The sequence below is a fragment of the Punica granatum genome, chromosome 7 (assembly GCF_007655135.1).
Source record: "Punica granatum isolate Tunisia-2019 chromosome 7, ASM765513v2, whole genome shotgun sequence".
Classification (NCBI taxonomy): Eukaryota; Viridiplantae; Streptophyta; class Magnoliopsida; order Myrtales; family Lythraceae; genus Punica; species Punica granatum.
Genome location: NC_045133.1, coordinates 10,954,916 through 10,968,354, shown reverse-complemented (window position 1 = coordinate 10,968,354; position 13,439 = coordinate 10,954,916). Strand labels below are relative to the sequence as shown.

The following is a 13,439-nucleotide window of genomic DNA, read 5'->3' as shown; positions in this document are numbered from 1 at the left end:
GATGCATTTTGGCTAAAAAATCAATGGAAGGGGGCAAATTGTGCCTATCTTCATAATGTTCAAGGGCACTATACATATTTTTAAAGATTTAAGGGGTAAATATTACCTATCTACAAAGGTGAGGAACAAACTGCTTTTCACTCATTTCACGAGCCATCCCCATAATTTCATAAATGGACAATGATATCTCCATTTTGAAAGCAAACACTCCCCACTTTTGCTTTTGCTAACATGATATTGGCACTGCTGATCGGACATGTATGATAAAACTTTACGTAATATTTTTAACTTCAAAAAATTAAACACAATAATTTAAAGAGAATAGAAAAATTTTAAAATCTTAAAATATTTAAAAACAAAACAAAGCAAAGCAAAATAAACAAATCAAAGAAACGCCTATGAGGGGGCAATTCTCGACAACCACCACCTACCACATGAGATCACAGAAGAAAATTAATTATTCCGCATTAAGTATGCAAATTAGGAGGACTGATGCTTCAAACTTAACTATTTAGAAAGATTATCCATAGAGAAAGCGTCTATCTAAACCACAAAGATGCCCGTGATATATCAGAAAAAGTATATAAATAATTATCAACTGAGTTAGTTTAAGTGATTTGATGCTTATTCTCCTTAACAAGATCTCGAGTTCGAATATTATGGATAGAGAAAATATATATTGGAACAGCTTTACTCTAGTAGGCCGATCAAATTCGAACTAAAATAGTCGGGGCTTATTAAGTGAAACCAAAAAATATATATAAATATTCTTGACCATGTAAAGCCATTTTTTCAATTACAAGCATGGTTTATATGTTCAATATAAGAAAATAAAAAAAAAGGTAAAAACAATTCTATTAACGAGAATTAAATTTAAAACTTCTTGAATTCTTGATTAGAGGATGCCACTGTACCATATTTCCTTTCTTCATGGAGCCATTACATTAGAAAGGCTTCCGCGTGAAAAATGGGTCGCCGTAAAAATTGCATAATGTGCATTTACGGATGTCTCTTCTTAAAAAGAACCTTTGGAAGATCAAACCAAATGATAGTCCGTAAGAACAAAACAAAAGAAAAAAGGCATATTAGTGAGTGGAGCTTTAGACTGTTGTTTTCCTCTAACGAAAAGACGTATTTTGAAGGGATTGATGGATTTGACAAAACTTCATGTCACTATTTCCATGTGGGAATAAGAAAGAAGTAGCTTTCATTTCATTACCACAATATTATGGCTACTAGAAAAGCTCTCTCGGCATTGTCTTCACATTCTATTCTTCTTATAATTTATTCAATGCACTTAGCTGAAACTTGAAAGCGGTTAATTCCATTGTCGTTAGGTGGTTCATCCGTTAGCGCCAGGAGAAACATCTGAATTTAAGCATGATGGGATTTTGCCCCGATGCAATGACCTGCGATTCTTATAATATCATGCCAAATAAGTGGTCGGACAATGAACCTCTCGCATTTGTGCATTATGTTGTATTGAGGTGGACATGGCCCACCCATGATTCAGACTAATGCAATCGGGACCACTGCCTGGTCTGAGAGAAAATTCATGGAGAAAAATGGGGATTTACGATGGAAGTCATTTTTTTTTCCGATGGAAAATACTTATTCTATTGTAGTACTATATGGAGGATATAAAAAACAGTTAGAGACAGCTACATCTGCTTCTATAAATTGTATAAAGACAATTATACGATATACATTTGCTCATTTTTGGAGTTAATTTATTTTGTTTTCAATTGTACTGATAAGTGGAAATAAAATTTTGTTTCAAATCTGTCATGCTTATAGAGTTGACGGCATCAAGGACAAATAATTGACTTATAGAAATAAATAAATCAATTTCAGTAATTCATTTGCGTTTAGCATTGGTATGTTTTGATTTTGTTGAGAAAATCAAATGATCGGCATGTAGGCCTAGCTATATTACAGTTGTGACGATACATGAATATTAGAGTAAAAATTCCCCTTTCCACATAGATCATAAGAAAATTTAGTGAACTGGATATGTTCGTGTCATAGATCACCGGGAAAAAAATATGTTTGTGTCATTAGAATATTTACAGTCGCGCCGAGAAGATTTTCATATAGTTTCCTTTTCGTAAAAGTTGCACAGATGTTGTATGTATCCTCCACCAATATATTTTCCCAGCAGGGGCCTTGTCGAGTGCTGTTTTTGCGGATTTCCAATCGGACATGACCTGATGTGTTACTTTTGGGCCTATTAAGAAAGTAAATTAAAATTAGGGTTAAGTACAAGAATAAGGTTCAACGTATGTTACCCGTCGAAAATATATGCCAATTTTCAATTACTGATAAAAAAAGGAAGGGGAAAAAAAGAAAGAAAGAAAGAAAGAAAGGAAAAAAGAAGAAGAAGGGACCTTTGTTCTGCTAATATTGGGCCTACCACCCACTCAGTTTAATTTTTGATCTCTGGAAGCATTACTCATCCCCAGCCAATTCGGCCCAAAAGATCATTGAGTTCAGCTACTTGCGTAGGTGGAATCACACGGTTGGATTAAATGCAATAATTCAGTCCATTCAGAGTATAATTTGTGTTAGGCCCAAGTGAATTTCACTGGGATCAAGGGAAAATAAAGTTTCTTTGCAATCTAGGAGCTGTATTTTGGCCTAAGTAATTTCCAGCAGGGGAAAAATTGCTTCACGTCCGATCAAAGGTTACGAACTGAATACAATATGCAAAGCGTAATTAGATTAACATAAATTCCATCCATAATTGTTCGAGTATGTCAAAACGTCAGGACATGGGAGGTATGGATAGTCTGGAAGTAGAAGGCCCCTTGAAATCGGCTTAGATCAACTTTGATGACAATCACGAGCTTCTTGGTATGATGGAAACTCCACAAACACAAAAATATGCCAAGCTTATAGCATATTGGAGTCTAAAGCTTATAGCTTATAGCCAACTTTGCCAGCGTATATATATTCTTAGGTTATGAGAAAATTTTAAATGATTATACCTCACAATGATATGATAATCTATATATTATTATAGATACTTAATTTTGGCTCCCTAATATCATGCAATAGGAGGCCTCAATTTTTATAATAATATTCTGTCACATCAGCAATTTCACAAGTTTAGGAGTCTCTCAATAATGGACTCTTCATATTTCTACTTTTAGTTTTTAGGCCCCAAAAGTAATTATAGTTATTTAACTTTGACTCCTCAATATTTTGCAATAGGAGGCCCCAATTTGCGTAATAATCTTCTACCACATCAACAATCTCACAAGTTTAGGAGCCTCTCAACAATTGACTATTCATATTCATACTTTTAGTTTTTAGGCCCAAAAGTAATTAAAAAATATATATGAAGAAAGTGAGAGATGAACATAAGATTATTAGTGTTGTATTGATAGAGGTATGGATACTTGTGTCCATTGTCCCGTGTGCGAAACTCTCCATTCAACTATTACATTTTATTATTCTTTTCTTTTTTATATTTTATATTTTGGATTTTTTTTCCTTTTTTCCTTTTGTGTAGCTTGGGCCTAACTTCTTAGCACATAGTATTGGAATATTGAAGAAGTCTTGTCATATGGGTTTCATACTTGTAACTTTGATACTCATCGTTTTGTCTATAGCACATCTTGATAATTTCTTTAGATGTGAAAAAACCTTATTCGAACTTCACTTGTTAAAGGGTTATAATGTATCCATAGCAAAATGTATATTATTTTTTTGATTGCAAGGTATATATTATTTCCATCAATAAAGCTCTTATCCTTTACTGTTGTATAACATCTATCGCTAAATGTTCAAAACAAAGGAGTCATCTAGTTATGGATAGTCCATTGGTAAAGTTAAGCTACAGTGATGGAGAAATCATCAGTAAAAGTTGCCAAAAACGAGTGAATTTGTCTTATAAATTAACTTATAGTGATGGAAAATTAGTCAGAAAATCAACTAAAATAGTGATGAATTTTGAGAATTCAATGACCGATATTTTCATCAGTTGAAACCTAGACTATTGTGACGATTCAACTCTCAGTATAGTTGCATAGCTACGACACCTGTACCGACAGTTATTTAAATCGCAGGTTTCCATCAGTATAGGGTCAAAGGTGCTCTACAGACAGATTTTTTTCGTTTTACCTGGGGAAACTAGCCATCACTAAATGGCAATTTATTTGTAGTGACTGTGAAATTCTTAGTTCTTAAAACTAGTTGCGTCCTTTAAATTATACAAAATAAAACTCGCGCAACACGAGAAATGTATGATCACTAGTATATTTTTGAAATTAAACTCATGAGAATAACTCCACGAGTAACATAAAATATTTTGTTATCGGATTCTTATAAGAGATGAAACAATTAATTTTAACCAGCTCCTTGGAAAATAAGATGGTAATGCGTCCATAAATTTTCAGTGTTATTTAAAAGTACAATGAGTTTTATGGATTCAGTTTGAATCGGATCGGTCCATATTAGTAACACATTTCCATAATTGATGACAGTGGCATTAAGAGCTGATGCTCTCATCAGTAAATAGACATTTCCTTTCCCAAGAAGGTTCAATAAATGCTCAGTAGGTTGGACCACAAAAATAATATGGAAGCTAGCAGCACCGATTACTTATCAACTTACATTGGGAAGCCCAAATTTATCCCATTTTTAAGAAGTTATTTAGCCTGAGGGCGTTTCTTTATATGTAAAGTTAACTTTACATAGTATTTTACGATATTTATTTGTAAAAGTTATAAAAGTTAATCATTATAATCATTTGCTTGGGTTAGAATTTTACAGCCGTGGTAGGTAAAATATTTGCATTCAAAACATGTGAAATCACTATATTACAACTGAGATTACGATCGTGAAACGCATAATCATCTCTACAAAAATAAATCATATATTATATTATTATTCATATTCCCATAATTCAATATAATTTATTGAACACAACAATCTCACATTTCAATTTTTAATTAAAAAAATTTCATAATTAAAATTTCCCTCCATTCTTAATAATTGCAATCTTTCAAAAAATAACTGTATATTCATAATTTCATTAAAAATCAATTTAAGTATTGAACAATATTTGAAAAATTGAGGGCTGTCAAAATGGAACCCCAGCATGCATGTTGCGTGGTGTCTTTTATCTTTCTATTTTTTTGAATCTTTAATATGTATTTAAAGTAAATAATCGATCTAAGTGATATCAAAGCAAATATAATTGCGACAAATGAATTATACAAACAATGATATTCTACAATACATAATAATGCGTTTATAATTAAAGAAAAATTAAATTTTACACAACGAAACAAAAAAAAATCGTAATGAGAATAACTAACTCAATTTTTATGAGATTATTATTGTCTAGTAACTTTATAGAATATTATATATTTTAGAAAACATATAATAGACATATCGTATGAATAAAAGGTATAAAAGAAAATTAAAAGTTCAAATTGATCCGACGATATGTCCAATTATCTTATATATCCAAAATATTTTTTCTATTTTCCGATGTGGAAGTATAAAACTTAATAGATAACACTCAACAGATGAAGTTAAAAATTTGCAATCAAAGATTAACATATGTTGATTCAAGTAGTTCGGCACTTGTTATCTTAAAACAAAGGTTCGGGTTCAAGTCTTATAAATGGAAAAAATCCGTAATTGAGAGAGCTTTATCTTTTAGTATGTCGAGCCGACTTGAACTAAATTAGTCGAGATCCGTTAAGTTTTTGAATACCAGCATACAGTACGAAAAGTTTGCAATCCAAGGAAACCGATCATTCCAAAAGGATGCAGAAGCCGCTTGACTTGACCAACCGAAATATTAAATGAGGCACTGGTTTTCCAGTAGGATTGAAAATGGGGCATGGCCGCTTTACCAGTACGATGAGAAAGGGCTTATGGCTTTGCTTGACGAAAACATAATAATCGATGTCCAAGCCGCCTGACTTGGCGGCATTATAAGCCAAGGATGCAAGACCCTCTTTACAGAGGACATAAAATGAACACTGGGTGAAAGATAGAAGATAAAACATCGGCTGGCGTTTATCCAGTAAAGAAAGGAAAAAAGTTACATATATTTGCCGCCAAGTAGGGTGACCAAAAATAGGCTAACGGCGAAATAAATTGAGGTGATATAGATTGAGAGGTTTAGGTCTCTTGATCTTCCGAAGATTATAATCATGTGTAGATGCATCTTGACCCGACCGCGATATAAAATTGGAGATCGAACATTTCTGGAGTCATCGACCAATTAGCTCATGCACCGAGGATCGGATATATCGCCTCAATACACCTTGTGTCCGTCCTGCAGTTGAGGCAAACAATGTGTATACCCTTTGTGACCACCTCATGTTTTTTTTTTTCATGAGAATACGGATATCCTCAGTCAATTTGCTGAAAATAATTTTGTTCAAACGTTGACTTGACCTTCACTATGGGTGCTTCCAAAGGCAATAAGGTTTTTTTATTTTTTTATGTATACCCTATTATTTAAAAATCCAACGGAACCTGACTAATCTTATTCTAGTCTGGTCGTCCCAAGGGGTAAAGTTCTTATAATTAAGAATTTTTTTTCACTCACAAGACTCGAACTCGAGACTTTATTTAAATAGAACAAGTGACAAATCGCTTGAACCAATTTTTTTTATCCAAAGGCATCAATTTATTTTATTTTACTATATTTTTTGCTAGGTAAACAAACAAAAGCCCAAGAAAAATTAACTGTAACTTTTAATTATAGTTGAATTGAGTTGTGCTTGATATTAGAGTTGAATTGAGTTGAGTTTTGGTTTTAATTATTTGTAATAATTGTGTTGTTGAATTATGAAAAAAAATTGTGAAAAAGTAATGAATAGTTGAGAGAAAGTAATGATTGTGTTGTTGAATTGTGAAAAAAGTAATGAATAGTTTAGAGAATTTAGTATTAAAAATTGAATTAAATGATTAAAAAAATGAAGAAAAAGAGAAAAATAATAATTGTATTATCGAATTGAAAATAAGTGGAGTTGAGTTAAAAAAAATTTAAAGCCAAATAGGGTAAAAGTTACAGTATAAGAGCATGGAGGCCCCTGAAATGTTGCCTAGTAACAAAGAACCTAGGTTATTAGGGACCGAAGGTAAAAAATGAAAATCCAATGGTGAAGATATAGTTCTTCTCGTTAGCCAATCTTCACAACAATTGCCTTCCCCGTGACTATGGACGACTGAGACCTCCCAAAGGCATCAAGTGACATCAAGCTCAATCCATAATCAAGCCAAATTTCCTTTCTCAGTGGTCAATCTTGAAAGCCTTTCCCAAGCGGTGTATCAATCTCTTTCAGACCCTCTTCATTATGGTATCCCATTGGGAAAGCAACAATTCTAATCCAAACTGTAACTTTGCCTTGTTGAAGTTTGGAACACATTCACGAATTATAATGTAGTGCATCAATGGAGTCCAAGGGCCATCTCGTATTGCAACCGCCCCATCCTCCATATTAGCAAACTTCACGAGGAAGAAATCGTTACCTAAGTTGAGAACTAAAGATTAACGCGACGATGTAAATACAAGTAACCAACCTTCCTAGTACTTTGACTAACTGCGAGCCCCACCAAGGCGATCTGAATTTGTGAATCTGTTCCCAAGTGAAGCGAATGGACCAGCCCCGCACACGACTCATGCATCCTCCTTATCAGATTCCTCATGGTCGCTAGGGTCGGGTGCTGTCCAGTCCACAAGAACGTGCTTTCAGACTCCTGACCAACCTCATCAGCCATGTCCTACCCGGCACGTCATTCACATTTCTAGCACCACTGCGGAGTTTCCCCCCTCACATCGCCTTCTGCAACTATCGGGAGAGGTCCACTCGCAGGGGTAGTATCTGTAGCTTCCACCCCATTGCGCATGACTGAGACTTTCTTCAGTCGGTTTTTTAATATGAGGCAACTAGTCTGCTGAAATAAGGGTGGCTTATGCTCATAAATTATTTGGTTATAAAGAAAACTTATAAACCTAGTAAAATAAAATATATATTCTAATAGCTAATAAAGGGCACAAATAGTCTCATAATGAATATCGGATATGAATTCTTTTAGTTATCAGGCAAAACAGTTCGTCACTACGCTACACTCTCTTTAATTAGGCTTATAAATTTTTTTACCACCCTATATTGAAGTCTCAACTGTTAAGTAAGGGGCGTAAGCCCAGAAATTTCTTTTTTTTTCAAAACAAAATAAAGAACCTTTAATCCATCTCTCCTTTCTGAGCCTATAAATATAAACCTTTCACCACCCTAAAACTGCAGCGACATCAAAAACAAAGAGACAACCATGAAGAGCCTTATAGTCCCCATCCTACTCCTAGCCCTCTCACTTCTCTTCGTCCTTGGCCAGGCTGACCTCCCATGCCAAACGGTGCGGCAGAAGGTGACCGCATGTGCGATGTTTGCGACGGGGCGGGCCCCGAAGCCTTCACAGGCATGCTGTGCTGGGGTGAAGCAGATCGCACAGAGTGTGAGATCCGCGAATGACAAGAGGGCCATCTGCAGGTGCCTCAAGGATGGGGTCAAGTCCTTCCCTGGCCTTCAGGACCAGCTACTGGGGCAGATCCCCGCCGCCTGCCGCGTGAGGGTCGGGTTTCCCATTTCCATGAACACCAACTGCAACGCGTAAGTGACGATGAGTCCCGGACCATTACGTACTTATTATTGTTTAACTAAACGTTGCCATATACTCCTCGGATAAGCTGAATTTACATAGCAATTTTTTTTTAGCAATTATTCAAGTTAAGAGAAATTCTACCGTTCATTTCATGATGGCTTCTTGAGGCGATCTTGGCCATTTGATCAGCGTGGGTCCATTCCCCACGTGTACATCCAACAGCTAACAGACCCTCATGAACCGTCCATGACATAATTAGTAGAATTTCTTTCGAGCTCGGGGATAAAGTTTAACTCTTGGCGCTTGCAGGATCCATTGATGGCAGAGGAGTCGATATGGATTTATGATTGGCTTCAGCGTCCCGCAATATGGATAATTGAATAGAGAAAGAGAAAGAGATTAGAATAAAACATATGGGTCTTTTTGCAAAGACCTACTGAAGCCTCTCATAATGTAATCTTCCCTTCACTTCAATCAATCAGTTGAGCTTTGTCAATGACACTCTTTACATGAGTTGAAGTCTTTCACATGCAAATTAAAATCAGTTTGTCCCTTCCAAATACTGCACGTAAATCTCATATGCAAATAGTGCTGCTCCGCTCGTATGTGTCGTGCAGATCTATACGCATTAAACTGGAGCTGAACCCTTGCCCTTGACCCTATGATCGTCAGGAGTCCCTTTGACATATTAATTTTTAGCCTCTTTGGGCAAATTAGTTTGCTTGATATCCGGACAAGTGATAGGTTCTTATCTGGTAAGGGAATATATATATATATATATATATATGGAACCACGAATATGTGGTTCAACAGAGGATACGGGTTCTAATTATCTGGCAAATTGCGCTCTAAGGAATTCGAAAGAGAATAGGGACAGGAGGCTTTTACGCAAGCCACCACTGCCAAGATCTTGTTACTTGTTACTGGCCACATAACGCCCACGTGAGGAGAAAGTTATGCAACGGTGGTACCATGTAGTAGTGTCACAAATCAATAAGAGTTTGTCATTTTAATTTTTAGTATATAAAGGAAAATATAACAAATTTATAATTCATTAAAAATAATATTTTTTTATATGTTTTGTGGTATATAATAATACGTGGTACAACCGTTGCACACGACACAGGAGAGCTGGCCATTGATTAGAAGTCATATTTCTTTCCGGACAAATCGTCACGGCATTATTTGGACGTGTGTAAAATTTCCTTGGAGGACCTCACCTCTTCACAAGCCGGAGACGTCGCCACTTGCACTGAACAAGAGCGCAAGCTACTTTTAAATCTAAATTTTATTATTATTATTATTATTATTATTATTATTATTATTGCTGCTATTATTATTTCAAACAAATATTAAAAAAAAGTTAGTGAGATAATCATGCTTTCTGCTCATACTAGTATAGGTATATAAAACATGCTATGGGAAATTCTAGTATGACATTAAGTCACGGTAACTTTTTAGTACTTCAATTCGAGTATTTAATACTTTCAGTTCAAGTATTCAGTATTATTACTATTTGTAATATTTTTGATATTTTTGCTTCAAGTGTTTAGTAATTTCATTTCAAGTGTTTAGCATTTCTAACATTTGCGATGAGCACTAAATGCTTGTACTGAAAATACTAACGTTTGAACTAAAAGTATTAAACGCTTGAACTAAAAGTAGTAAGTATGTTACCGTGACTTTAAGTAATGCTAGAGGGACCGTACATGCTATACCCAAGGTAAACAAACTTCACACTGGCCACTGTCATTGATACATATCCCTTTCTTCAAGTACAAGTTAACCCTCTCTAATTGATTAAAAAAATGCCCGATGTTGTTATATTCTCGTAATCATCAACCGGAAAATCCTACTAACTCAAATCCCATTCATAATGACATATGTTGTAAATTATTAATTTACACGTCCTTTAAGTTATATATATATATATATATATATATATTAATCGAATACTTTGATGCATTTTTTAAGAGGATTTAGTATTTTTGTTCTTGCGTTTTAGCTAGAAGAATATCTCAATTAATTGACCACAAGCCTCACCGATCTCTTTGTTAACCGGCAAAACCAAGAAATGGTAGCATCCATAGTCCGGCTCTGCCTTCAGAAATTGCAAAAGCACTCATTTCTTCCATGTAAAGAGACTTTCATCAGAAGATGGAATCCACAAAAATTCGGAGTGGAAGCGCTTTCTATACCACTCAGCTGTTTCGAAAGATCACCTTATTAAGGATTTTACCATGGAATTAATTTCTTGACCAACCCAGGCGAAGTGGCTGACCATGGCCGTGGGCTCCCTTGGTCCAAAACCGCAAGATTTTGGGAAACTTTAGCGATACGGCAGTTCCTTTTTCGGCTCGATTTCTTGTAATTTGTTTCCTACTTCAATGGAAAATATTTTGGAGTTGTTTCAAGACATTTTCAGGTATATTTGGGGGTATTTAATTTATATATAGGAAATGAGTTTTGGCCGCCGTATTCAAGCCAAAGAAGTTATCTTGAATTTGTTTTGTAACTGAAAGAAATTCAAGATTACTTCTGCTTACATTCTATCAGTCTGGTAAAATCCAGCGTGCATCCACTTCATTACAAACTAGCCTTCTACCGCGCGGGCATTTTCGATTTCTCTTATTAAAATATTTTTTCTTATTTCATTATACAATTAGACGTGATGAGTTCAAATGAAATTAGTTGTTTAAACGAAATGATCCTCCTTGATTGATCAAACTTTTTCATTTTTTCTTAGCATATGACATGCACACCAAAAAAAGGTGATAGAGCTATTTTTCCAAAAAAAGAAAAGGAAAGAAATAAAAGGAAACAGTCATAAATTATTGTTATCTTTGACTTGATTCATCATTCAATATATTTCATGAATGCATATACATTAAAATCTTAAAATCTTTTCCAGTAGCCATAAAGAGAATAATAGAAGTTTCAATCCCAAAAAGTGCACTCATTGGAAGGGAAACAACTTTTAATACTCGATTTTCTAGAATTGCGATGGCAATATTTTCAACAATTTTAGATGATTTAAAAAACCTTTTATAGGAAAACCTATTAATGTAGAAACATTTACTCTTTTTTTCTTGGTTTACAAAGTTAAGCTCAACTATTAGAGCCTATCATGCATGGATTATTTGAATTATCTTTCCGTAAGATTTATTAAGAATATGCATGCATTTTGATATTAATTATATTTTTTTTCTTTGATTTATTTTATCGGATTTGGCATTTGAATTTTTTTATTTCATTAATTTATTAGATTTGCTAATGTTGCTTTCTTGTGATTAGTTCAATAATAAAGTATTTTAAGGTTTAAGTTATTATCCAAAAAAATAAAAGAGTTAAATGCACTTTGCCCCCTAACCTATGAGGTGAGTTTGGGTTTGCCCCTGACTTTCAAATTTTTGTGGAGTACCTACCGACCTTACCAGAAAATAAGCAGGATGCCCCCTCAACCAAATTCGGCTCAAAATTCCGGCCAAAAGATGCACATGTCACTCACATGTCATATTAATATGGTAAAATCGTTAATTGATTACCTACAACTAAAAGAAAACGAAAAGAAAATTTGAATTTGGGAACGAGGGCACAATCCTCCTCCACCTGATACCTTCTCATATCCCTGCAGATTGAGGAATATCAAATTGGAAAAGAAAAGAAATTATCCATTCTTTTTCTTTTTTATCTTTATCAAAAAAAAATAGAAATCTCATAAATTACTTCAGTTATGGACTCCATCATTTTGACAAATATATGATATGATCCGCATATTGGAATTGAATTCTAGGTTGCAAGAGCAATATTTTTTACTATATTGTAAATACTCGTAGCCAATGGAGTGTTTACACCTAAGGATAATTTACTCGACCAAATAAAAATGTAGCTGCAAATGGCTGATCTCACGCTTGGAGTGTTTTTGCTCCTTTTTAGCAACAATACCTCTGACTGTCATAGGCGTGGTACCAGAATTTGTTGTTCCTCAATCTGCAAGGATATGAGAAGGCAGCAAGCGAAGGAGGATCATGCCCTAATTTCCAATTTCAATTGCTTTATTCGTTTTCTTTTAATTGTAGGCAATCGATTAACAATTTTACCATTTTTAAAATTACATGAGAGTGTCATGTGTCATATTTTGACTGGAATTTTGAACGGAAATTGGTTGAGGGGTCACCTTGTATATTTTCTAATAAGGTCGTTGGGTTCTCCGCAGAAAGTTGAAGGTTATGAGGTAATCCAAATTCACCTCATAAGTTGGGGGTAAAGTGCATCTAACTAAAAATAAAATATAACACAAAATTTTAAGGGGGTTATAATGGATAAAAGGCATTCATTACTTTGTATATATATATATATATGTGTGTATGTGTGTGAGAGTGAACGATCATTCCTTTCATATTTTAATATGGTGAAAATATATTTGAAACACAAAATCCAACTTAGGGCTTTAGGCACATAAAATGATAATAAATTAGAGCTGGACTATAATTTAAGAATTTGGTAATTGAAAAGATATATATGAAATATACACCTTTTTCGTATTTTTCTATTTCATATATCTCAGACATTAATTCCCTATCGAATGTTGTTGCTATTTATATACAATTACTATATGTAATCTATATTTAAGTATCTATATATACATTCTTAATTGAATCTTTTTTTGATAGGTTTCTTAATTGAATCTTAATTTAATCACTAATGCTATAATTAATTGCTTAATAAGTTTCTTAATTGAATCTTAATTTATTCAGTGTCTATATAAACAGTCTTAATTAAATATATTTTTTTATAGATTTCTTAAT

The 13,439-nt window shown here is 34.1% G+C and overlaps 1 protein-coding gene across 1 annotated transcript; it reads left to right on the top strand.

Moving 5' to 3' along the window:
- Positions 1-8,255: 8,255 nt before the first annotated feature.
- Positions 8,256-9,175, top strand: LOC116214945 (non-specific lipid-transfer protein C, cotyledon-specific isoform-like). The gene is made up of 2 exons (XM_031550469.1): positions 8,256-8,639; positions 8,941-9,175. The coding sequence occupies exons 1-2, from the start codon at positions 8,302-8,304 to the stop codon at positions 8,948-8,950; spliced, it is 348 nt and encodes a 115-aa protein (XP_031406329.1). The 5' UTR covers positions 8,256-8,301; the 3' UTR covers positions 8,951-9,175.
- Positions 9,176-13,439: the final 4,264 nt, after the last annotated feature.